Source organism: Acomys russatus, chromosome 29 (genome assembly GCF_903995435.1).
Source record: "Acomys russatus chromosome 29, mAcoRus1.1, whole genome shotgun sequence".
Classification (NCBI taxonomy): domain Eukaryota; kingdom Metazoa; phylum Chordata; class Mammalia; order Rodentia; family Muridae; genus Acomys; species Acomys russatus.
Genome location: NC_067165.1, coordinates 19,283,170 through 19,310,354, shown reverse-complemented (window position 1 = coordinate 19,310,354; position 27,185 = coordinate 19,283,170). Strand labels below are relative to the sequence as shown.

Genomic DNA, 27,185 nt, shown 5'->3' with positions numbered 1-27,185 from the left:
ATGCCCAGGTTTATTCGGTGCTGAGGCTTAATCCCCAGGACACGCTTCACCCCGGACAATCACTACATCAATTATTGACCAATGACACTCCATCATTAGTCAGATTGGTGCCTTTTCCTACGCTATCCCAAAATAGGAAAAGCAAGTCATCTCTCAGAGCCTGAGTACCAGTGGCCAGTTTACAGGAAAACTCGAAGACCCAATCAATGGTTAAACCTTATAGGGTGGGGACTGGGGGCAGGGGAGGCATAAAGCATATAGCCCACAGACTGCAATCTTCTACACACACACACACACACACACACACACACACACACACACACACACACACACAGAGTCAGTCACATACAGACATTCCATTACATAACACACTGTTAGGGACCAGGAGGGTACTCAGTGGGAGATCACTCTGCCTAGCATGGGTGAGGCTCTGTATCCAATTTTCTACACTGCAATAAATAAATAATACACCTTTTACTGAGCAGTACCCCTATTCTCTATCACACGGCCAACTATGGAGGTCCAGATGTTTTCAAGTCTACTTTAAAATATTTTCCTCAGAGTGAAGGACAAAGCAGTAACTGACAAAATGCTTCTGAGAGTCTCCTTTTCAAGGAACAACCTACACATTAGAAACTACTTCCTTAAGAACTTGAGTTCTGCTGATAAAGACGTGGCCAAAGATCAACAAGGCCAAAGACCGAGAGCACTGAAGAGAAAGGGAGTCTATTTAATATAAAAGGAAAGGCTTTTGCACATCAGGGCGGTGCTGGTAGGCGGCCAGCCATCTATACCAAGAAGACCCAAGTCTTCTTCAAAGACCCCAGCATCAGAAAGGACTGTGAATAGACAGTCGAAGGGCAGGCGAGGCCCAGAATCTTAGCCCCCAGCCTGACCCAGGCTGTATGGCTCAGTCTCTGGCTCAGTGGCCTCTGCACTGAAAGGTACAGGTGAGGACCTGCGCTCTGCAGGGAGGGACACCCGGGCACTGCTGGCTCTGGGGAGGCTCTCATTTTATTCGGTGGAAGCTGACTTTCAGTCATTCTGGGCTTTCCCATTGGCTTGGTGATTTTTACAGCATATCTAACCAAGTGGATGTCAGCAAAAAGAGAAAAAAGATGGAAAAAGAAAATCTCTGACAGGCACAATAGCAGTAAAATAAAGGGAGAGAAAAAAAAAAATAAACAAACTTCAGGTTTAGAAGGACGGCAGGAGAAATGGGATGTAGGGGAGTTTTATTTCTACAAAGTGTCTGTTCTAGCGAGAAGGCTTCAACAGAAGCTTTCCGGCTCTCTTGTTCCTTGAACATGAAAGTGCTCCCAACAGGCCACCATTGACACTTCCTACCTTCCCCCTGCAGAAATCAAAAGACCGGAGAGCCAAGCCGCTCATTTACTTCTAAAAGCCATTTTAGTTTCAGTCATGAGTGTTGACACCACATGAAACAGGCGATCAGATGTGTCATCAGGAAGGTACAGGAATCACAAAATGTCCCAGAAGAAAATCAGATGGTAAAAACAACAATAAAAAAACAATACGACACAAAACAAAACAAAAGAATGGCAAATATTTACAGCCTCCATCTGCAATGGAACGCGGGTTGTACTTTCAGCATAACACAAAATCAGAAGTGTGCACTTCTCGCTGTGGGGGGAGGTCACAGATGGAGCTGGTGCCAGCCAGTTTGGGGGGAGACATTCATTCTAAGAAGGGAGAAATGCACAGTTAGCCACCCGCATGGACTGGAACTGAGGACAGGTCTTCCTGCCGTTCTGCTACTAAGGATGACAACGGCGAATGGCCCAAAGTCTCGTCGGAAGAACTCGTCACTACAGTACGGACAGACTAGCCAGTTACAGGCACTGGGTCTGGGGGGGCCCCCCCCACGAGGCGGATGGCCACGGTCAGGCGAGGGGCATTTGTCACTGTGAGGTCAGAGGGGAAGCAGGGCTCCACAGCCTGGAAGCTGCTGCTAGCAAGTCTTCTAATAGTCCTAAAGAGAGAGAAACAAAAGCCACAACTTACTCAGTGTCTGGTTTGATCAAATACATACACACACACACACACACACACACACACACACACACACACACACACACACACACACACATCTTAGGAGAGAACATGCTCAAAGAATATTATAGGGTTGGGTGAAAATTATCTTAATGTAAACCTATAGAATAATTTTTTTAAAATATCATAAACAACTATGCTAGCAGGTTTCTGTATAGTTAGAGGTTCTGTTTCAGGTACTATGTTTCACATGTGCAGCGACGCACCTCTGATGCCACAAGCCCCATCAGTGCAAATGTCAATGCTGCCCACTAACTCACCAGCAAAAGAAAGCACCAACGTTAATAATTTAGGACTATTCAATAGAAGAATCGTTTTCTTCAATAAAAACGTGTGACTCGTTCTCTAATTATTTTGTTGTTTTGATACAAGCTCTCATTATGCAGCTCTGGCTGACCTGGAACTCCCTACGTAGAGCAGCAGGCTGGCCTCCAGCTCCCAAAGACTCTCCTGCTTCCGCCTGCTGACTGCTGGGATTAAAGGTCACCGTGTCTGTTCCAAAACAGTTTAGCAAGGAGCACCCAGAAGCTGAAGCACCCAGACGCTGGTACCTCAGGCTCGAGGAAACCAGAGTGACTCCATTAGGAACATTCAGATTCGGAAGACCACATCACCTACAAGCTTGCCAGCCCCGCCCCCCCACCCCCGTGGGGGTGTGACGTCATGGACAAGGCCCTGCGTGAGAACCCACCAAAAGAAGAAAACAATGCCAGCCTCCCTGAGTTGTCTGGAAGATACTTACAGCTCGGGGTTTTTTGTTTAACTTCAGATCAATCCTGTGGTAGGAAAAATAAAATATTTGTACTTTAGCTTATAGAAACAGGGTAACAAGCAGCTACTGCAAAGAGCACAGCTATAACAAAGGCTACCCAGTTACATCCACACTCTTCATTAGACTATTTGTAATTTAGTTGTGATCTCAGATATTAAGCAGGTATTAAAAAATATGAGCAGATATTTTTGCCATAAGGCAAACTGAGGTGACTCAAAAGGAAACATATAGCAGTTACAAAAGCCATAAATTTTAAATAAAAACTATTGCAGAATTAGAGAAACTGGGTTAAGAAGGCATGCTCAAGCCAATGTGTTAGCTCTGTAACTACGTCACTGACAGGGGCTGAGGCGGCCAGTGACCGAGAGCAAAGAGACTAGGAGTTTGTGTTTCTGGATATGAAACACAAAAGAAATTACAGGAATTTCCATTTTCAAATCTTTTCAAAGCAAAATATCAAAATCTTAAGCTACTAATCTCCTCACAAAGCAAAGCCAGAAAATCAATTTAAATATGAAGTACAGGTTATCTACTTAAAAAGAAATTAAAATGCATAAAAGTGAAGTTTACTTAATTTTGCTTAAGTTATTAAATAAAATGTTACCTCCATCACGTTTTTCTGTTTTTAAAAAAAACTTCCCAGCCTAACCTAATATACATACCTACAATTAAACAGATAAACTATGGGTTAGAAAGATCTCAAAACAGCATACTGGTGTCTACACACTAAACAACACAGCACAGCACAGACACTAATTCAAATCAAACTTACTCAAAGTCATAATCAAACATGCCAGACGGGCTGAGGGTCAGCATGGGAGGAAGAAAGCAATAGAAATTAATATACTAGTTGGATAAATTAGTCGATTAGCCATCCTAGCAAGATTTGTGGAAACAAAGTCAGATTTAAGAATCTTTTTTTCTTTCTTTTTTTTTAGATTTAAGAATCTTAAGCCATAAGGTTTCAAACATCAAAGCACCAAAGACTTGGTCAGGGGACCCCCTTCCCTCGGTGCACACCAGAGCAGAGGGTAACTATGGGAGGGAAGGGGGCCTGCGTTAGGGGACTACAGACAACAACAGCGCAGCCCTGGGGTTAGAACTGCTGAGAGGTCTGTATGGAAAACAGAATTAGTGCATGAGAAGAGAGAAAGAGAGAGAGAGAGAGAGAGAGGGAGGGAGGGAGGGAGGGAGGAGGAAGGGAGGAGAGAAGGAAAAAGAAAGAGAGGGAAGGAAGGAGGTGTTAGTCATACAGCAAAAGGTGCTAGACTTGGCATAACGTATTGTCATTAAAACAAAAGGTGACAAAACACTTTGTACTTTGAAAACAGCAAAACAGGTAACTTTTTGTTCACGTTCTTGTTCTAAATGCGTCCAGTGCCACCAGCTCCCGCTGCTGAGCTCCTCCCAGAAGCCATGTGCTGACTACAGGCACCTCGGTGACAGTCCTGCTCTCAGTGACACTCCTGTCTCACAAACTCTGCCTCCTGCACTGGTGATGGCAGTTTCACTGTTCCTTTCCTTCTGTTTGTTTTTAATGGAGGGGGAGGTTGTCGTGCGGCAGAGCCCACACTGGCCTCAAATGTGGTACCCTCCTGACTCAGCCTCCATGTATTGTGACCGCAGGAATGTGACGCCTTGTCCAGTATGGCAGCTAACTGTTTACATTGGTGCAGCAACTAAGGAATACCAGAGTCTGCAGAGCTTCCAGTGTAACCAAGGCAACCGGGACCCATGAGCACATGGCAGAGGGGGCCATTCTGAGCTGTCACTGCTGACAGGCCATGGTCTGCATAGATCTCCAAAGCAAGCATCAGCCTGGAGTCTGACTCCAGGTCCTCGCTGCCTCTGACACCTTTCAGGTTGTCAACAGGCAGTTAAGACAACACTCGAATGGCTGTTCTGTTAGACTATGTCTGTGAGAGTCAGGACCACTTACACAGCCATTTCGTTTAGGACACACACAGTGGATACCAGGGCTTTTACAATGTTTCCCTTTCAAGCTGAGTCAACCTTCACAAATTAAAGTGGACTGTATCAGCTGGGGTTGTGGCTCACTGGTCGGTGCAAACTGGATTCAACCCCTGGTACTGGAAATGAATACACAGAAAAGTGTATCTATTTAGCCCGACCTTGGGTTTGGTGGTGGGCACGGTAAGACCCCATAACCCCAGTATTCGGGAGGCTAAGGCAGAAAAAATTAGTTTGAGGCCTGTCTTAAAATTAAACAATGACTTACAAAAACAAATCTCAGATGCAATGCCATAGTAAAACCTCTAAAAGCAGCCAGTATTTGCTTTTTTTCTCTTTAAAGATAGTGGGGTTTCACTATTGTTCAGACATGTAAACTATAAGAATTCAGAAAAGCGCTTTTTGTTTTAAATTAAAGTTTTTCGAGACAGGGTCTCTCTGTGTTAGCCTTGGCTGTCCTGGACTCACTTTGTAGACCAGGCTGGCCTTGAACTCACAGGGATCCGCCTGCCTCTGTCTCCTGAGTCGCAATCATTTTGCTGTGACTCGCAAGCATGAAGCTTTGGGTTCAGCCACGGACCAGGGAAGGGGAATCACGTGATGGCTTTTTGGATTCCTCAAGAGGGTAGATCCAAGTACTTCCTGCCACCTCTCTTCTGCAGTGTCTGGCACATGGCAAGTCCTCAGACATTTGCTTTGAGTATCCTGTGAGCCTGGCCTGACCACGGGGGCTGGTGCCAACTCACCAGCGTGTCCAGGTACTGCACTCTACCCCTGCCCTTGAGTGTGCAAAGGTAGCAGGACCCCCAGCAACCTTAGCCCACTGACGTGCCACTCAGGGCCGCCCTGACCCCAGCTTCCTGAGAAAGCAAGCAAGTGCCACTGGCCTCTTTGGGGGGCAGATGAGCACATGAGGGCCTGGGAGGAGATCAGACAGATACAATTGCTGAATGTAAAGACTCAGTTCCCCTTCTTTGCAGGGCTCGCCCCTAAGAAGAGCAGTGCCCAACAATGAGTGACCTTTCTAAATGCTAGTGCGTTTCTAGAAGGAATGCATTCCTGGGACCAGAAAAGGGAGAAATAAAGAAGTGTTATTCCCATGGAAATGTTCTAGAAACCTGCAAGGACCAAGTTAAGTTGAATGCTTCCCTAGCTGCCTTTTCTCAGCCAACAGCTGGTCACGTGACTAGGGCAAATGAGGTAGCCCGCGAAGCCAGCAGGGTCTAGGGAGAACATTGGTCGGGGATGCAGATTCCCAGGGATTCTCAAGAATGTTCTCCTTGCTTTAGGCACTGGAATAGGAAAAGACTCACCAAAATGACAGAAAAAAAGCACTGGATTATCTTGCCAATTTGTGTGTGTGTGTGTGTGTGTGTGTGTGTGTGTGTGTGTGTGTGTGTTTTCTGTACATGTGTCAACACAGCCAGAGGTCCATGCTGCATGTTTGGGAAAGGGCCCACCACCTCTTTTAGACTGGCTAGTCAGTAAGGCCCCAGGATCTCAACGTCTCTAATGCTGGGCTTATAGGCACATATACCTCACTGAGTGCTCTGACGTGGGTGCTGGGATTTGAACTCAGGTCTTAAGCCTGGAGAGGAAGCACTTTACAAACTGAGCCATCTCCCAGGCTACAAAATTTAAGAATATGGGTCTCTGTTGTCTGGGATAGACAGGACCCAATACAATGCTCCAATAACCTACAACCTTACCACAGTGGGAGGGGCAATTCTTTGCTGTTTTTCACTATCATCTCAGATTAGCACAGTGGTTTTTGGGTTGCAGAAAAAAGATAAAGCAGCAATCCTTCATCACTATTTATTGGGAGGAAATACTATTTCTGCAATTAAAAAAAACAAAAACAAAAACAAAAAAACAAGGAAAGTTTAAAAGAATTCAAGAATTTGTTGATGCCAAAGAGGTTCAAACCAGTTAAATTTAATCTATAGTATCCACAGTGCCAGGTCTGTTAAGTTCACAGTATAACACCTTAGGTGCAGAAACGGACACCCCACAAGTTTTTAAAGCAACATAATTCATTAGCCAACCAGAGAACAGGGAGCCCCACACAGCCTTTTCACCCCAATAGTATTCAGGCTTCCAGGACCAGGATGAGGGACAGCCTTTGCTCTAGAGACTTCATTACCCTGTGAGTTATGGCCCAGCATTACCATACAAACCCAGGCAGAGTGACCACTAAAGTCTCCTGAGACACCTGACCTCTCTGTCCACTGGTGTCATTCCCATCTCATTCCCCACTGCAAAAGTAACAGTGCTCAGAAGGTTCCTACGAAGGGGCACTCGCATTTAGGAGCTTTAAGTGTGTTTCCCCGTATCTGAAGGCAGCATACTCAGGGAACTACAAAATAGAAAAGTCATAACAATCAAAAACCAAACCCATAGTTAGAAAGTCAGAGAAAGGTATGTCAGCTCTGCTCTCGTAGGAGCAGACAGGACCCAGGGCTGAGAGAACTCTCCATCCCAGACTACAGCTTCCCAAAAACCAGAGTCGCTTTCAAGGACTCATTTCTATTTCCCTGTTTTTCTCTTAGCAAAGGACCCAAGCTCACAATGTCAGGGGACTTCCAGGAGTCACAGTCCATCCTCTCGACTCCCATCGATGCTTCAGGGCCTCTCTATTGCCACCCACTCCTCCCTCAGAGAACACCAGCCCACTTGACTTGCACCAAAAGGATTTCTGCCACCCAAAACATGAGGGCTCTGCCACTGTCCCAGGCACTTGTATTCCAACCAAGTCCCTTCCAGTAGTTGTGAGAACTGTGGGACTGGGTGGGACCCTGCCACTAACCTGTGCCGGTTTTTATTCTTCCGTTTTTTGTGGCTGCTGTGGTGGCTCCCTGAGGAGGTAGAAGAGGCAGCCTTCTGGGGCTTCACCCCCTGAACAGACCCATCCAGGTCCTCGGGGTCCTCGGGCGCAGGCTCGTTCTCCTGGTTGTGGAAGTCTGGAGACGTGTCACTCTCCGTCCCACTTCCTGGTTCCCCTGGAGGAGAGAAAGGAGGTCTGTCATCAGCAGAGGCTTTCTTGTGAGCCCATAGGCCAGAGGAGAAAACAGGTTGACAGGGAGCATACACTCAAAGTATCAAAGCTTGGGAATTAAAATAAATAAATAAATAAATATAAATAAAAATTAAATTAAATTTTAAAAAGCTTGGGAATTCCTGAAAACCATATAATCCGTGACAGTGCAAGTGGAACAGCAGTGCTGAGGATAACCCTGGCCCCAACACAGTGCCACCCCTCTACTTAAGGGCTATTTCAACATGGAGTGTGCTCAAGAGAAGAATTAGCCCAGAGGATGAGGGATGGTAACCTTGGCAAAACTGACGAACCATCGGCGCATCCTGTGGTGGGCGGTGAGGGGAGCACACACTGCTCTAGCAGAGACCCTGAGCCCGATCCCCAGGATCCATGGTACAAGGCTCATCAACTAGAACTTTGGCATGATACACACACACACACACACACACACACACACACACACACACACACACACACACACACACACACACACACCCCAAACACATACATGACTTAAAAATAATAAATAAAAAGCAAAGAAAAGGTACCCACTGGGAAGGAAAGTCTAGTCCAATCCCTGAGTAACAGGTTTTTTCTTGGGGGGGTGGTGGTGGGGTGGTGGTGAGGGGGTAGAGAGAAGGTCTCATGGTACTCTGAACTTTTTTCAAAAAATATTATTTATTTCCTTTGGGTTTGTTTGTCTGTTTGTTTTTTGAGACAGGGTTTCTCTATTACACAGAGCCCTGGCTGTCCTAGACACTCTTTGTAGACCAGGCTGGCCTCAAACTCAGAGAAATCCACCTGCCTCTGCCTCCCGAGTGCTGGGATTAAAGGCATACGCCACCAAGCCTGGCTTCTTTCTTTTTTTCTTTTCTTCTTCTTCTTTTTTTTTTTTCAAGACAGGGTTTCTCTGTGTAGCCTTGGCTGTCCTGGACTTACTTTGTAGACCAGGCTGGCCTCGAACTCACAGCAATCCACCTGCCTCTGCCTCCCGAGTGCTGGGATTAAAGGTGGGCAACACCACTGCCCAGCTGTTTATTTCAGTTTTAAATGACATGTATGTGTTTTCGGGCAGGCTTTTGGGCAGTGGAACACAGGTGCCTGTGGAAGCGAAAAGACACTGGATCTCCTGGCACTGGTATTCCAGGCCACCAGACAAGGGTGCTGGGAACTAACCTAGGACCCTCAGTAGAAACAGTGAGCTCTCTTAACAACTGCGCCTCTCCAGCTCCCTCTCCTTTATCTTTTTAAATTACATTGTATTTATTTGTGTGAGGGTTAGGGAGGGGTGCCCCAGCAGACGGTTTCGAACACCTGGTTTCTAGGTGGTGGAGCTTCCTGGGAGGCGGCATGACCTGCAGAATCAAGTATATGCCACAAGGGGTGGGCTTGGGGCGGGGGGAGTGTAGAGCCTCACCCCACCTCTTGTTCATTCTCTCAGAGTGTGACAAGACATAGTCAGCTGGCTTCCTACACAGGGAACCCATTCTCAAACCATAAAGGAAGCAGACACAAACTTTCTTTCCCGGGTCACTTCTGGTCACAGTATTTCCTTAAAGCAACACAAAGTAACTAAACCGGCAGCAAGTGAAAGGGGCCCCGAGAACAGCCTGAGGGAACCAGCGCTCCCTGCTTCCACCTCTCAAGGCTCACTCTCAGGTTTGACCACAAGTGTGTTTACCCACTAAATCTTGCACTCCTGATCTTCCCATCTCACTGCCTGAATGCTGACATTACAGGCACATTGCCACCAGGATTTTCCCCCCACCCTTTGGCAATTCTGAGTATTGAACCCAGCCAGTAAGCTAGATGACCCAAGAACACTTGAACAAAATATTCTTCAACTGACCTAAATCATCAATTTTAAAACAGTACTTAAAGAGCCAGGTAGGGTGACACATGCCTATAATCCTGGCACTTGGGAAGATGAGACAGGAAATCTCAAGTTCAAGGCCAGCCTGGGCTCCATAAAAAGATCCTATGTCCAAATAAATAAATAAATAAATGTAATAATAATAATAATAATAACAACAACAATAATAATAATAATAATTTTCCTCCTCCTCCTCCATCATCATCATCATTTAGATATATTTAAACCACAGAAGCAAGGTTAAGAACGTCTCATAAGTCCTGTCTTAGGTGAACTGGCCACAGGGTAAAGCATTCACACAGCATCAACAAGGCCTTGATTCAAGCCTTACACCAAACAGGACGGAAGAACAGGGAGAAGGCGGAACATGAGCGGAAGCTGCCCCAAGTCCATGATCAGCCTGGGCTACAGTGAGCTCCACGCTGGCTGGGGGCCATCCTCTGCCTCTGCCTCTGCCTCCCAGTGCTGGTATCACAGCTGTGTTGTTACCATGTCCAGCTTATGGAAACTGTCACTGGATAAGGATGGGGAGAGACTTGCATTCTACTCAACCACTCATGGACCCAACTATGTAAGTATTTGCCTCTGAAAATGGTCCGAAGGGTCTGTGTCCGCAGCAGGGTCATGCAGGGCTCAGTGTTTTCTTGTCTGTACAGTATGGTTTTCTTAGGAAGAAGTATGTGACCACCAGAAGCAGAGGAGCACAGGCTCAAAAAGACAGTAGGGAAACTGAAAGAGGAGTACTGCCACCAAGTTCAAGGCCAGCCTGGCCTACATATCAAGGTCTAGGTCAGCCAGAGCTACAAAGGAATACCTAGTCTGAAAATAAAAAGCAGGAAGGGAGCCAAGGAGATGGTTGAGTGGGTAAAGCACCTGACACAGAAGTGCAAGGGCCTGGATTTGCACTCCCAGGACCTAGATAAAGCTGGTCACCAACGTGCACATCTGAAACCCGAGTTCCTATAAGGAGATGGGAGATGGAGACAGGAGAACCCCTAGAAGGCCTGAGCCAGCACGCCTGGCACGGGCAGTGTAGTGGAGAACAAGAAGAGACCCTGTCTCATACGAACCTCTGCGTGTGTACCATGACACATGTGAGACACACACACACACACACACACACACACGAGACAGAGAGGGGGGAGAGAGAGGGGGAGGGAGGGAGGAAAGAAGGGAAGGGGGGAGAGAGATTAAAGAGTAAAATAAAACAGAAAGCTGTGTACCATAGTGATATATCCCTGTAATCCCAGAGCTGGAAAGACTGAGGAAGGAAGACCAGGAATTCAAGGCCAGCCTAAACTACATCTCAAAAACTTATTCAAACAAACAATACACCTTAAAAGCAGAAGAGCCCAGCAAGATGACTTAGATGGTACAGTGTTTCTGGTGCATGCCTGAGAATGTGGGACCAATCCCTAAAGCCCCTGGTAGAGAGACAACCAAACCCCAAAAGCTGTTCATATGCACGCCACGGAACACATACACAACACACACTTCTCCACTACTCTGGAAAAGCAAACAAGCAGCCAGATCTCAGAAATGATCGAACTCATTTGAAGACGATGCAGGAAAGCACCACGAGAGGGAGCTCCAGAGCCATGGAGCTGCACAAGCCTAGAAAAACACCTGATCTCACATAAAATTGATGCAATAAGCTAGGAGTTGGCTCACACCTGGAATCCCAGCACTCAGAAGGCTGAGGAAGGAAGACTGTGATTTCAAGGCCAGTCAGGACTACAGAACAGGAACAGGACCCTGTCTCAAAACAAGTGAACCAGGAAAAAAAAAAAAAAAGACTAGCAGGATTTTAAATTTTAGTTTCACAAGGCCACAGTCACCAGCACTGCACTGCTCATGGCGTAAGGATAGACAGACCAATGAAACTAGAGTTCAGTCCAGCATGAAGCCTGAACTTAAGTCAGCTCGTCTTTGACAGGGTTAATGAGACAAGTCAATGCAGAGTGAAGCTCTGTTTGTTCGAGACCAGCCTGAGCAACCCAGCAAGACCTCATCTCAGAAAGACAGAACAGGCTGGAGAGAGCTCTTGCAGAGGACCTGGGTTCCCAGCACCCACATGGTAGCTCCCAGCTGTCTGTAAGCCCAGTCCCAGGGGGCCCGAGGTCTGGGACCGTACACACATGGTAGCTCCCAGTGGTCTGTAAGCCCAATCCCAGGGGGCCCGAGGTCTAGGACTGTACACACATGGTGCACAAATATCACATGGAAAACAAATAAATTTGGGGTTTTTGTTTTGTTTTTGGGGGTTGTTCATTTGTTTTGTTTCGTTTGTTTGTTGTTTTTTGAGACAAGGCTTCTCTGTGAAGCCCTGGCTATCCTGGAACTAGCTTTCTAGGCCAGGCTGATCTTGAACTCACAGAGATCTGTCTGCCTCTGCCTCCTGAGTGCTGGGATTACAGGCATGTGCTGCCGCCACCTGGCTGAAATACAAATAAATTAAGTTTGTTTGTTTGTTTGTTTGTTTGTTTTTTAAAGATAAAATGAGGCCAAATGTGGCAGCACACACCTTTTAATCAGCACTCAGGAAGCAGAGGCAGGTAAATTTGGGGCCAGCTTGGTCTATCTACATAGTGAGTTCCAGAATAGCCAGGGTTATATTACATAGTGAGACCCTGTTTCATTTGAAAAAAAAAAAAGAAACAAGGAGAGAAAATGAAAGAAAGGGAGTGAGAAAAATATGTACCAACGCTAAATTTACCTAAAAATAAACCAGGGTGAAAATTATAATAACTTTAGAGAAAATGAAATAGAACACTAAAAATAAATCTATCCTGTCAGTAGGTGCGGTGGCTCGTGCCTATAATCCCAGCACCCAAGGAGGCAAAGGCAGCTTGGTCTACAAAGTAAGTCCAGGACAGCCAAGACTATACAGAGGGACCCTGCCTTAACAAACAAACAAACAAATCCTAAAATTCATATGGAAACACAAAAAGCCCCAAACAGTTACAGCAATCTTTAGCAGAAAAACAAACAAACAAACGCAACCAATGCTGGAGGTACCCACTCTCATATTATAAAGCCATAGTAGCAAAAGCAGCATGGTACAGGCACAGACAGGTCGTTCCATGGACTAGAAGAGAGGGCCAGACAGACGCCCACACAATCACAGCTGCCTACCCTGACAACAGCACACACTAGAGAAAACCCTCCATAGCATAGGGAGACTGGATTCCCGCATGCAGGAAATAAAGCTAGATCTGTATCTCTCACACAACAGACTTGAAGCTTTGGGCCTGTTGGGGGAGAACCCTTGAAGAGGGCCAGTCCAGGTGCTCCCTGGGACTGGAAACTGTTGTCGCAGAGGACTCAGTTCAGTTCCTAGGACCTGTGTCAGGGGGCACCCACAACAACCTACAACTCTAGCTCCAGAGAATCCATTACCTCTTCTGGCCTCCAGGGGGCAATATACTCATGCAGATCCCTACCCCATCTCCTAGCCCACAATACACACATAATTTAAAATCTAAATATGCATATATATGTATATATGTGGATATTCATGTATCTATACAAGCAAAGGCAAGAACTTTCTCCACAGGACTCCAGTAGCACAGGAAATAATCCCAAGCACTGGCAAATGGGATTACAGGGAATTTGGAAGCTTCTGCACAGCAAAGTGCACATCAGAGTGAAGGACAAGCTACAGAATAAGGGGACGTCTTTACCATCTACATGTGACATATGGAATTAATTTCCTGGATGCTTTATTTTTCAACTGGGGGCTGAAGGAAATGACTCAGTGGTCAAGAGCACTTGCTGTGAATCATGAGGAGCAGGGCTCAGATGTCAGACCCACGTAGCGGGTCGGACCTCCTGCACATCCCTGCAAGGCCACCTCTGCAGGTGGAGAGAGCTCACTGGGGTTTGCTGGTTTGCAGCCAAGCAGAGAAAATACAAGCCTTGTGTTCAGAGGGAGACCCTGCCTCAAAGGAATAGGCAAAGAGTCCTAGGAGTACCCCTAATGCCCTCTTCTAGTTTCCACATGTGCGCGCGCGCGCGCGCGCGCACACACACACACACACACACACACACACACACACACACACACAATCTATCTATCTATCTATCTATCTATCTATCTATCTATGTCTCTCTCTCTCTCATGATTTTTTCAAACTACAAAAATTACATGTCAAAAAACCCAAACATGAGGACTGGAGAGATGGCTCAGAGGTTAAGAGCACTGCCTGCTCTTCCAAAGGTCCTAAATTCAATCCCCAGCAACCACATGGTGGCTCACAATCATCTGTAATAAGCATGTACATCTACAGGCGAAACAATGTATACATAATAAATAAATAAATCTTTAAAAAAGAACAAATCATCTGATCAAACAATGGGCTAATGAACTAAAGGCAGTTGTCAACAGAAAATTTATGGATTAGAAGGGAATAGGGAAGCACACCTTTGATCCCAGTACTAGGGAGGCAGAGGCAGGAGGATCTCTGTGAGTTCAAATCCAGCCTGGTCTACAGAGTGAGTTCCAGGAGCTACACAGAGAAACCCTGTCTTAAAAAAAAAAAAAAAAGAAAGAAAGAAAGAAAAGAAAAGAAATACAAATGGCCTGGTCAATAGATACTGAAAACAAGTGACAGCTTCCTTACAAAACTTCTTTGAGATTCCGCCTGACTCCAACACAAATGGTGAATCCCAAGAAAACAAAAGCCTTTCATCCTGTGGAAAGAGCCTTTAATCCCAGCACAAGTCTTTAGTACCAGAAGCAAAAGCAGGTGGATCTTTGCGTCCAGGCCAGCCAGGTCTACACAGTGAGACCCTGTTGCAAAAAGAATGAATGACAGGGATTGGGGATTTAGCTCGGTGGTAGAGTGCTTGCCTAGCAACGCATGGCCCTGGGTGCCATCCTCAGCTCTGAAAAAACAAACAAACAAACAAATGACAAAAATGCTGGTGAGAATGTGAGGAAAGAGGAACCCTTAATCAAAAACAAACAAACCCAAAAACATTTTTAAGAGATCTGAAAGTGGAGGTGAGCAGAGTGGACAAGCCACACTTGGATTCCGGGATCAACGGTTGGGGTTATTTGCCATAAACCATGCCCAGGAGGCAGGCATACACACCCAGAAACAGGGAGAGGATGGACTCAACCCAGGAGCGCACAGCCCAGACCCACACTTAATACACTCTCTGTGGCCTCACAAGCGAATGAGTCAAAGTTCCTTCCTCAAACTGGACCATGGAGTATAACATAGGCTACCGATAGGGAGGCAGGAGGATTACAAGTTCAAGGCCTGCTTTGGCTACAGCGTGGTTTCAAATGTACTAACAGGTCCCTGTTTTTGATAGATGGCATTATTAAATATTTATATTAAAGATCTTTTCTACAGTTAAATATTGGAAACACTGCTGGGAGAGAAAGAGATAGCAGGGCAGGAGACCACAAAGCCTTGGACCATAGAGGGTGACAGAGAGACAAAGACTCTCTGGCTTTCCATCTGAGCCGAGACAGAGAGGCAAACTCTGCCTTAACTCCAATTCTGAAAAGACACTGGGAGGGGAAGGCAGCTGGCTGTCCATCTGCAGGAGCACTGTGTAAACAGACAGCGGGGTCACAACTCTGTAAGTTCACCCGGTGCTCAAAGCCCATGAACTCACCTAGCTAGGACTCCTCTCTGAGACATCAAGAACCATGACAACTGGCTGGGACATAGCTCAGTTAGTAAAGTGCTCGTCTACCATGCTCAAAGCCCCAGGTTCAATCCCTGGCAGGAACCAGGGCAGCATTCAGGAATTACATTCAGGGTCATCCTTGGCTGCAAAATGAGTGTGAGGCTAGCCTGGGCTAACTGAGACCCTAACTCAAAAGGCTCAAAAGAAAGAAAAAAAGCTAAGGGCAGGGGGAGGTGCTCTCCTTCAAGAACTTTGTTTTAGTTGTTGGTTTGCAGTACTGGGGATCATACTCTGGGCCCCAACATGCTAGGCAAGTGCTCTACCATAGACAACACTCCCGGCCCAAAGCTTGTGTTGTTGAATTACCAGTGTGTCGATGACACCTGTGACAGACAAGGAACCATGGGGACTAGACACTATGAAATACAAACGAGAGTTTTCTTCCTTAGCTCACAGAGGCTCAAAGGATAAAGCAACTTCGAGTCAGCGGGTCCACTGGCGGTGCACTGAGGAAGGCATGAGGGTTGTTTCTCACTGACAGAAAAACTAGCAAGACTAGGAAGTCTACGCTGTAAAGAGAAAAAAGGGTGACTGAGGGCTGTGTCTGACGGAGGGCAGGTCTCCGGGTGGAAGGGAAGGCCCACCGCGCTGAGCAGGGGGCCAGGGAGCAGTTCTCCTGGACACTTGGGGACACACAGAAGCCCCCTGCCATCAAGGCATCGAGGAAAAAAATCTGCCTGTCTGCTTTTTCTTCTACTTTATTCTTTTCACTAAAACGTCCGATGCTTCACAACTTACATGCAATTCCTCTTTGGGGGCCATGCAAATTCACTCCTTTTCTAGTTGGGCAAATATACGGAAGCCAAAGGAAGCAGAAATAATACATTTAGAGGGGAAATTTTTATGAGTGGCTCGAGAATAAATGCTCAAAATAGAAAATTCTGAAATCCTCAAAATTAAAGAAGATTTAAGGCAAGATTCTGCCTTTTCACTCCTGGAGACCACAGGTGTCATGCATGCAGGACTCAATCCACAGGCCTGGTTATTCAGAAAGGCTGTGGCACTGATGATTTGATGATTCCATGGAGGACAGGCGTGCGGGCCAAGCACACTGCTCCTTGTGTGGGACTGAATCATGCTTTCAGCCACTGAAGAGGCTTCCAGGGACCCTCACGTCTTGCATCTGCTCTATAGTCGTCTAAGCCAAGACCCTCCAGATGACTCCGCAGGCAGAGGCTCCTGAGTTTCATCTCTGAATCCCATGGTGAAAGGTGAGCACCAATGCCACAATTTGCCCTATGACCTCCACACGTACACCATGGCACACGCGTATGTGGCTACATACAATAATAAATAAATAGGGAAAGTGATATTAAAAAGTAAACGAGGGAAGTGAATAAAAATAAAATAAAAGCCAAACAGTGGTGACTCACACCTTTAATTCCAGCACACTGGGAGGCAGAGACAGGTGGATCTCTGAGTTTGAGGCCAGCCTGGTCTAGAGTGAGTTCCAGGACAGGCAAGGTTACACAGATAAACCCTGACTCAGAGTGAGGGGCGGCGGGGGGTGGGGTGGGGGGATCAGAAACAAAAAGAAAAGAAATCAAAGGAAACCCAGATACACAGAATCCAGTAAAGAACTTTTCATAAATTCTAGTTAATTGAAAAAATAAAATAAAATCAGGAGGAGCCAGGCATGGTGGCACAGACCTCTGATGCCAGCCAATCAGGAGGAGCCAGGCATGGTGGCACAGACCTCTGATGCCAGCACTTAAGAACCAGAGGCTGAAGGAGCCCTGTGAGTTTGAGGCCAGCCTGGTGTACAGAGTGAGCTTTAGCTATCCAGGGCTACATAGAAAGACCGTGTCTCAAATAAAAAAGAAAAACAGTTTTTAGACGGGCACGGTGTCTTAAACCTGCAGTCCCCAGCACCTCTGCAATAGCAAAGACCCTGCCTCAAAAATAAAATATTAGTAAAAAAAAATTTTTTTTTGGTTTTTCGAGATGGGGTTTCTCTGTGTAGCCTTGGCTGTCCTAGACTCACTTTGTAGACCAGGCTGGCCTTGAACTCACAGCGATCCACCTGCCTCTGCCTCCTGAGTGCTGGGATTAAAGGCGTGGGCCGCCACCACCACCCGGCTCAATGAAAAATTTTTTAAAAACCGAAACATTGAAACACCATCCGTTTTGGTTACAGGAACCAAGCTGGAAGCTTCCATGGTACAATCAGGTAGGATGCTGGCGGCCGGGGCAGACGTTATCTGCAGTCTACTCAGCTGTGGACTTCATGTACCACAGTACTATGTGCTCAACACAGAGTGTCCACCAGCACAAAGATGCCATGACCATCAAGGGGATAACCAACCATTCACTCCACAGGATCTACTATAACCCTGGTCAAAAGCCTGTGCTGGGGGAAGTCACCGGCTAGTGGAGAAGCCACGGCTGTGGATTTGCTGACGGACCTGGGAGACTGGCTTCTAGATAGTTACACTTGTGCCCACAGACTGGCAGCCTTGGTCAATGAAATTTCCTTTTGCAGTGGACAGTGACTCACACGGTCAAAGCATGAGAACGAGTGACCACTGAACGCTCAGCTCTAACTGGGACATCTACATCACCAGCTCCAAAGCTTCGAGGAATGCAGCACATGGCCCGTGACGGGGCGGAGTGATGGGAAACCCTGCCTTCTGGGCATGACATGGCCTAGAACTCACAGACTCACAGCAGCCACGATTAAGTGAGCAAGACTGGGCCTGCCACCACTTCCTCATGGATCTGACCTACTCACAAGTCCCCAGCCCTCCCTGATGTATATAAGCCGGTGATGGTTGCGAATAGACATTTTCTTCAGCTTACGGTATGTTGCCATGCTCACGTGACAGAGCACTCAACACGTACAGCAGCCACAGGGACGCCAGCGCTTTTTTTTTTTTTTTAATTAGATCCAGCTTCCACACAGAAATATGTTTAAGCAAACAGTATCCACTCTCCTTTCTATATTTAAGAATATAGAAAGTAGCACACACCTCTAATCCCAGCACTCAGGAGGCAGAGACAGACGGATCTCTGTGAGTTTGAGGCCAGCCTGGTCTACAGAGTGGGTCCAGGACAGCCAAGGCTACACAGAGAAACCCTGTCTCAGAAAACCAAAAAAAGGGAAAAGAATGTCCTAAGTTGAGCACTGGGGATTTATCAGATACACTTGAAATTTCCTATTAAATTATTTGCTGTAACTTTGTTTTGAGATAGGGCCTGTGGGAGTTTAAAGGAAAATGGCCCCCATAGGCTCACATAGGTGAACATTTGGTCGCCAGTAGGGGGAACTGTTTAGGAAGGATTAGGAAGTGTGGTTTTGTTGGAGGAGGTGTGTCATTAGGAGTGGGCTTGGAGGGTTTAGAAGCCATTTCCAATGCCTGTCTGCCTGCCTCCCTCCCTCCCCTCCTCCTCCTCTTCGTCCTCCTTTTTCTCCTTTTTCTCCTCTTCCTCCTCCTTCTTCTTCTTCTCTCTCTCTCCCCCCCACCCTCCCTCCTTCCAATTCCTAGTGTCGGTGTCAGTCTCTCCCTACCTCCCTATCTCTGCCTCTCTGTCTTGTTGCAGATGTGAGCTCTCAGCTACTGCTCCAGGACCACGCCTGCCTGCCTGCCTACTGCCATGTTCCCTACCATGATGGTGAGAGACTCTAACCCTCTAAAACTGTAAGCCCCAAATAAACTCTTTCTTATAGAAGTTGCTTTGGTAACAGTGTCTTGTCACAGCAATAGAAAAATAACTAAGGCAGGGTCTCACTATGTAGCTCTGTCTGGCCTTAAACTCAGGAGATCAGCCTGCCTCTACCTCCCAAGTGCTGTTTTTTTGTTGGGGGGGGGGTTGTTTTGTTTTGTTTTTTCGAGACAGGGTTTCTCTGTGTAGCCTTGGCTGTCCTGGACTCACTTTGTAGACCAGCTGGCCTTGAACTCACAGAGATCCACCTGCCTCTGCCTTCCAAGTGCTGGGATTAAAGGCATGTGCCACCACTACCCGGCAAGTGCTGGGGTTTAAGGTATAAACTGCCACATCCGGCCCTATGGGGTTTTTAAAAATTAACTAATTTTTATTTATACATGTATGCCTCCCTGACTTTATGTACACTACATGCAAACAGGTACCCTCAGAGACCAGAGGAGGGCAACCAATCCCCAGGACTGGAGTTATAGGCTGTGTGAGGCACCACATAGGTGCGAGGAGGTGCTTAACCCTGGTCCTCTGCCAGATTAGTGAGTACTCTGAACCACTGAGCCATCTTCCCAATCTAAATGACTTATTATTGGAAAAGTTCTCCTAGTGGATGATGACACACTTATGGTCCTAGCACTCAGAAAGTAGCAGTAGGAGGACCAGGAGGTCGAGGCCAACCTCAGTTATTAGCAGGCTCCAGGTTGGCATGAACAAGACGGGACTACCTTAAAAAACAACCAACCAAACAAACAAACAAACAAAATTCCTTGGAATTTAAGCCCTACTGCAGCAGTTTCAGAGCTTGGGGGTCTTTCAGTATCTCTAGCCAAGTCACAAGGGAAAGAAGCGGCAGGAAGTCGGTAGGTGGCACAGGCCTTTCATCACAGCAAGCGGGAGGCAGAGGCAGGTGGATCTCCTAGTTAAGACAAGCATGATCTACACAGCCAGACGATACAGCAAGACCCGACGCCCAAAACAAAAAAAGACTTGGTGAAGATGCCCACCGGTGTCTCAACTTCCAGAAGCAAGAGAAAACCAGAAAAGATGCAGTCCTTGGGTACCCAACTGGGTAAACCAGAGGTAACTAAGGGCCCATGGCTGCTTTAAAATAAACCGATAAGCAAGGTAAAAACAGACTCACTCTTTTCGATGAGCTGGTCCTGAACTCCTGCCAAGGCACTTACTGCCTGAAAGAGAAGTCACCGGTTACCAGACAAGTGACCACAGACCCCGAGACACCAACCCACACAGGGAGGGAAAGACAGTTCACATTCCTCAATAAAGGGCCACAGACAGGCATGTCCTTCCCCACTGCCACTTACAGCGGCCGACGTGACGGAGGATTTGCTGAAGAGCCGCTCGGCTTCCTTGAACTTCCGATTCCTCCGATCGTTTTTGCTATTGGAGTTTCTGAAAACAGAAGAAACGCTTGAAGTAAGCACCAAGCTATGACTTCAACTCAAACTGGGGTGCTTGGGGGCATGTGCAAAGCACTCGCTCTTCTCCAAGTTACGGATTATCATTGTGTTTGTGCATGATGGGGGGCGAAGGGGTGGGACAGCTGTCAGAGGATGACAGCTCTCTCTGCCCCCAGCGACTGAACTCAGGTGATCCGGCGTTCCAGAAAGCACCTTTACCTGCTGAGCCATCAGCCCCGCTCTGTTCTTCTTTTAACCAAGTTCAATTCAGGAATGCCTCTGATCCATGTAAAACTTTCTATCGAATGCCTACAACAGAGACACTTTAGAAACAGCAACACTTTCCACCTTGAGAGGTGAGATGATTTGGGCTGCTTTGTAACACTGTCACATTTATTTCTTCACTTGTTTGCTTGTTTTAAGCAGCCCAGGAGGGCGGGAGAGATGGCTCAGTGATTAAGAGCACTGGCTGCTTTTGTAGAGGAGCAAGGTTCAACTCACAACTGTCTGGAACTCCAAGATCTGACACCTTCATACAGACATACTTGCAGACAACACACCAATACACATATATTAAAAATAAAAAATAAGGCCGGGCGTGGTGGCATACATCTTTAAGGCAGAGGCAGGCAGATCACTGTGAGTTCGAGGTCAGCCTGGTCTACAAAGTGAGTCTGGGACAGCCAAAGCTACACAGAGAAACCCAAAATAAGCCTAAATGAATAAATAAGAATAAAAGGTAAAATAAATTTTAAAAGAGTAAGAGCCAGGCATGGTGGTGCACACCTGTAACCCCGGCACTCTGGAAAGCAGAGGCAGGCGGATCTCTGAGAGTCTGAGGCCAGCCAAGTCTACAAAGCGAGACCAGAACTAACAAGGCTACATGGAGAAACCCTGTCTTGAAGGGGGAAAAAAAAAAAAAGCAGCCCAGGAGACCCAAGGACACAGCCTTGTCACAAATAGTGTGAGAAGAGCCACAAGCCACTATCACCATCACGGGAGCGGTAGTCTGGCCTGCCCTACCCAGTGCTGCTCCCCACTCTGTTAGTATGCATTTATGATAATGCTTATTGTCAGAAATGACTTAGCTCAGGGGCTGAAAAGACGGTGGTAGAGGCACTAAGAATTTGCCGCAAAGCCGGATAACCTGAATTCAACCCTCAGCACATGCAAAGAAAGAATCAATCCCACAAAGCTGTCCTCTGACCCCCTTCCCGCACCACCATTAGACACACACACGACAAACAATTTTTTTTGTTCTTTTTGTTGCTGTTGTCTCGAGACAGGGCCTCACTATGCAGTCTTGGCCGGCCTGGATCAGGGTACACAGACCAGGCCTTCAACTCATACTGAAGTAACTGGCCTCTCCTCCTGAGTGTCGGGATTAAAGGCCTATGCCACTTTGCCCAGCAAATCTTTTCCATCAAAAAATGACTATGGTGCTGGAGAGATAGCTCAGAGGTTAAGAGCACCAACTGCTCTTCCAGAGGTCCAGAGTTTAAATCCCAGCAACCACATGGTGGCTTATAACCATGTATAATGTAATCTAATGTCCTCTTCTGGTGTGTAGGCAAACATGCAGACAGAACATTGTATATGTAATAAATAAATCTTTTAAAAAATAAATAAAAGAATAAATCTTTTTTTAAATGACTATGAAAAAAAAAAAAAGAATAAAATGGGAGCTAGAGAGATGCCTCAGTGATTAAGAGCACTGGCTGGTTCCAGAGGGCCCAGATTTGACTCTCAGCACCTACAACTGTCTTTAATTCCAGTCCCAAGAGATCAGATCTTATCTTTTGACTTCCAAGGGCACTAGGCCACATGTGGTACACAGACATATATGCAGGCACAACACCTGTATACATAAAAAAATAAACAATTTTTCAAAGTGACTACAGCTAAGCATGATGTCACAGTTCTTTAATCCCAGCACTCAAGAGGCAGAGGCAGGTGGAACTCTGGGATTTCAAGGCCAACCTTGTCTGCAGAGAGGGTTGCCAGCTAAGGCTACATAGTGAGACCCTGTCTCAAAAAAAAAAAAAAAAAAAAAATCTTGGTGAGAATAGTATATTCACAGTATCTAAAAGTATAACCTCATAAAAAGAAATAAATTTTTGCCAGGCAGTGGTGGTGCACACCTTTAATCCCAGCACTCGGGAGGCAGAAGCTGGTGGATCACTGTGAGTTCAAGGCCAGCCTGGTCTACAAATTGAGTCTAGGACAGCCAAGGCTACACAAAGAAATCCTGTCTCAAAAAACCAAAAAAAAAAAGAAAAAAGAAAAACCAAAAAAAGAAAGAAATTTTTAATTTTTTTTTCTTTTTAGTGTGCGTGCATATGTACACACTTGTGTAAAAGGCAGAGAGAACGGGCACGAGTCAGTTCTCTCCTGCTACTACATGGGGATTGTGGGTCACAGGAACAGAACTCAGGCCCTCAGACTTGTCGACAAGCACCTTGACCCACTATGCTGTCTCCCCGGCATGAAGGACTGAACTTTTCCAGCAGGGCTATCTCAGGATCCATGAGCAGTCCCAGGATCACCCGACATTATGCACCCAGTAAGGCAGGTACAGAGTGAAGGGTTCACAACCTGGGGCTCAGCCTGAGGGTTCAGCTCAGCGGCAGAACGCTTGTCTTACATGCTCACTGCCTTCGGTTCTAGTCCCCACACCAAGGGAAAAGAAAGATCTGAAACTGGGACCTTGCCGGGCATGGTGGCGCACACCTTTAACCCCAGGACTTGGGAGGCAGAAGCAAGTGGATCTCTGTGAGTCAGAGGCCAGCCTGGTCTCTGCAGAGAAACCCTGGCCCCACAAAAAACAAACAACAAAATAATAATGAAACCTAAACGGCTGAAAGAAACTGGCTCCCCGATCAGAAACAAAATAAAACAGAACAAAACCAAACCAAGGCATTTTGGGGCCAACTGAGGGAATCTGAAGGAATTGGTGTTAATTTTTAAGCCATGAGCATCAGAGACAAGATCAGAAACGTCGGGGCTGGAGAGATAGCTCAGTGGTTAAGAGCACTGGCTGCTCTTCCAGAGGTCATGAGTTCAATTCCCAGCAACCACATGGTGGCTCACAACCATCCACAATGAGATCTGGTGCCCTCTTCTGGCCTGCAGTACATGCAGGCATAATACTGTATACATAATAAATTTAAAAAATTAAATTTAAAAAGATCAGAAACATCTCACTTTTCTCAGGAGATAACGTCTAACATACTTAGGTGCAAAGCTTTGTGTTGTAAGCGTCTACATTTTCAATGGTTAGTGGGAAACAGAAACACAACTACAAAGGTGTGGCATGGGAGAGACCTCTGCGATGCCTGAGTAGCCCTGCATCTTTATGCACACACTAATCAGAGAGGAGTCTCCAGTGTTGGCCCTTGCTTTCTTCCTTGCTGAGGCAGAGTCACTCTTATTTCCACAGCACTGCATATTCTGGGCCCAGCTGGCCCGCAAGCTTCTGAGCAGTTCTCCTGTGGCCACCTCCCACCTCAATGTGCTAAAATTCCAGATGTTCTTTTTTTTTTTTTTTTCCCCCAGAATTGTACACATGTGTGTTTAATCTGGGGCGGGGAGGAGGAGAGGGAGAGCGGAGCTATGTACCCGTGAGAGTCTGATACCCTGAAGCTGGAGTTACAAGTGATTGTAAGACACCTGCCATGGGTGCTGGGAACCAAACTCTTGTCCTCTGCCAAAGCAGTGTGTGCTCTTAACTGCTGAGCCATCTCTCCGGCCGCCAGATGTGTGGTTTTAACACAGGTTCTGGGAACTGAACTCAGGTCACCAGGCTTGCACATCAAGTACTTTTACCTACCCACTGAGCCATGTCTCCCGGGCCTAGTTTTACATCTTGCGGTTACGCACATATGACAAAATGCCATACGTCTATACCCGGTTTGGATAATGTACTATAGTTACATAAAATGTACCCGTCAGAGAAAGCCGTGTGAGGAAAGTACAAGGCCTCTCTTTTCTTTTTGTATCTTCCTATCCAAATCTCCAACTACTTTCAAAACAAGCATGCACAACATTTTCATGCATTAGAGACAGCATTCGCGAACTGTATGCTAGCAACTCATGAATAGATGGGAAGAATACAAACTGATCATGCACTGCATCATCTCAACTTTTCTATAGATTTGAAAAACTCTCACAAGTTTGGGAATTTTTATAGAATTGTTCCCGAGTCAATAGTAGGTACAATTAGCATACAGGCATGGCAAAAAAAAACTGTAACTGGATATAGTGGCGGATTACAGTATGGAAGTCTGTCACGTCACATGCTCTATTTCATCTATGCCCATAGACCCCTGCACCATGGGCCCCCCTTTCCTTAGTCCCAAATATGGGCTCTGTCCAAGGTTTCTCTGTGAGACAGAGAGCAAGTTCAAGCTTAGACCTCATTCCACACTATGATTCTCTCTCTCTCTTCAGGGTAGATACCAGCAACACCCCAAGCTTCGCAGAGTGGATACCAGCAACACCCCAAGCTTCGCAGAGTGGATACCAGCAACACCCCAAGCTTCGCAGAGTAGATACCAGCAACACCCCAAGCTTCGCAGAGTAGATACCAGCAACACCCCAAGTTGTGCAGAGTGGATACCCACACCCCAAGCTGGGCAGAATGGACACCAACAACATCCCGAGCTGTGCAGAGTGGATACCAACAACACCCCAAGCTGTACAGAGTGGATACTAACAACATCCCAAGCTGGGCAGAGTGGATACCAACAACACCCCAAGCTGTACAGAGTGGATACTAACAACATCCCAAGCTGGGCAGAGTGGATACCAACAACACCCCAAGCTGTGCAGAGTGGATACCAACACCCCAAGCTGGGCAGAGTGGATACCAACACCCCAAGCTGGGCAGAGTGGATACCAACAACACCCCATGCTGGGCAGAGTGGATACGAACACCCCAAGCTGTGCAGAGTGGATACCAACAACACCCCAAGCAGTGCACGGCAGTCCATACCTTTTAAATTGGGATAAGGGATCTATGTGATCCGTGAATTTGAGGCCAGCCTAGTTTAACCTAGTTGAGTTCCAGACCAGCCAGGGCTACATAGTAAGACCATATTTTAAAACAAAACAAAACAAAAAACAAAAACAAACACCCCACAGATAAATATTAGTAGAGGATAAAAATGAATATTCTGACACTCACTTTTGATTGGTCAAATACCGATCCCAGCCACGGATAATATTCCCGTACATCTGAGTATCTTCTAGGTAGCTTCCTTCAAAAGCATAGATTTGTCTCTCCAAGTTTGCAAGTGTTTCCTAAGGTAATGAAAACAGGGACATGGAAAAGTAACATTAAGCATAAACAAACAGAGATCCCGATACAGACTTGCAAAGTCCAGCTTACCCACACTGAACCATTTTTTTGTGGAAGAGTGAAGGTGATAGACCCTTTCATAAATTAAATGAAATGTGTAGTCCTGAAAAATGCAAGACATATTGTATCTACTTCCAGAGGCAAAGCTAGTCATCACGAGCAGGGATGAGACAGACCCTGAGCTGTCCCCACTCTCACTAAATGAGTCGCTACCATCAGAGAGAAGGATGAACAGCTTTTCAAAATCATCTTTTCTACATCGACTGACTGCTCCCTCCCTGCTAGCTCTGGAAGGGCAGCCCGCAGCGGATGCCGGTTGCTATGGCAACCTGGAAGGGCAGCTTCAGGTGAGCTTGCCTCCCGGATGCTCGTTGCAAAAGGCGGGAGCCTGCAGGGCTCAGCCACCAGGGTGCCGGCGGCTCCGGGTGCGCGTCACCATTCCAAATTCCCTAGACTGGCGACCTGCGTCTCCCGCCAGCCCCCCTCCTGGCATCCTCAAATGCACCACAGTCCCCAGCCATTGAAACGCGCCGCCCGTGGAATCCGCCGTGGGTACTGCCCACACGCTCCCGCATCTTTTCCAGGCTGGGGTCCAGCCGCCTCCTTCCCACCCGCTAAGCCGGACCAGAGCGTCGTCCCCGCCTCCTGCCTCTCGCCCTTCCCGCGCCCTCACTGCCCCGCCCCGCCCCGCTGAGCGCAGGCCGGGAACCGCGCCGCCGCAGGGAACCGCGCCGCGCCCGGCCGCCCAGAGCGCCAGGACCTCGGCCGCCCGCCGCTCTGGCCTCCGGAGCGGCCTGCGAGGCCAGGCGGGGACGGCGCCCAGGCCTCGGCCACTCACCGCCAGCTCCTGCTTCCGCTTCACCAGCTCGGCCAGCTCCCGCCGGGTGTCTGGGATCTGCGGCGGCGCCGTCTTGTTGTGCATCGCCATGTTGGGCTCAAGCGGCGGCGGAGGCGGCGGCGCGCGACCGGTAGGCGGACCCTGTGCATTGCCGCCGCCGGCCGCCAGGGGGCGCGCCGCCACTGCGCCTGCGCGCGCGGCTTCCGGGGAAGCTGACTCGCTCAGCGCGCGAAAGCGGGTGCAAAGTGGCTCTAGTTCGTGTGGCATAGTCCTTGCTGCCCCACTGTGGGCCTCTGAGCTCTACTGACACCCACGGACGTTCACTGCATCCAAAGCCCAGCTGCAGCATAAGCCTGTTAAGTATCCCATGAGCCTCGCCCCAAACAATGCCCTTACCTCAACCACTCAACTGCAGGTGAGAAACCTGAGCAAGATCTGGTCCCACCATCCCAGGAGGCTGGAGAGAAGATGCTAAACCCAT

The 27,185-nt window shown here is 47.3% G+C and overlaps 1 protein-coding gene across 4 annotated transcripts; it reads right to left on the bottom strand.

Annotated features, from left to right (window-relative positions):
* Positions 1–1,612: 1,612 nt before the first annotated feature.
* Positions 1,613–26,842, bottom strand: Meaf6 (MYST/Esa1 associated factor 6). Of its 4 annotated transcripts, XR_007833426.1 has the most exons (9): positions 26,705–26,842; positions 25,693–25,808; positions 20,412–20,499; positions 20,231–20,276; positions 7,623–7,815; positions 3,618–3,647; positions 3,450–3,507; positions 2,816–2,849; positions 1,613–1,993 (listed from the first exon to the last, which is right to left on the bottom strand). XR_007833426.1 is itself a non-coding variant. In XM_051171380.1 (8 exons), the coding sequence occupies exons 1-8, from the start codon at positions 26,792–26,794 to the stop codon at positions 1,985–1,987; spliced, it is 606 nt and encodes a 201-aa protein (XP_051027337.1). In that variant the 5' UTR covers positions 26,795–26,842; the 3' UTR covers positions 1,613–1,984. The 4 variants fall into 4 exon arrangements, 2 of the variants coding, with proteins under 2 accessions (XP_051027337.1, XP_051027338.1); XR_007833427.1 differs by lacking the exon at positions 3,618–3,647; XM_051171380.1 differs by lacking the exon at positions 3,450–3,507.
* Positions 26,843–27,185: the final 343 nt, after the last annotated feature.

Bases quoted from the DNA above. Each gene is read 5' to 3' on its own strand.
- Meaf6 (XM_051171380.1), bottom strand. From the start codon at position 26,794: ATGGCGATGCACAACAAGACGGCGCCGCCGCAGATCCCAGACACCCGG. The intron at 25,809-26,704 runs GTGAGTGGCCGA...TCATTACCTTAG, and splicing joins AGCGGAAGCAGGAGCTGGCG to GAAACACTTGCAAACTTGGA. The intron at 3,648-7,622 runs GTTAGTGGCAGG...GCTGACCCTCAG, and splicing joins AAGAATAAAAACCGGCACAG to CCCGTCTGGCATGTTTGATT.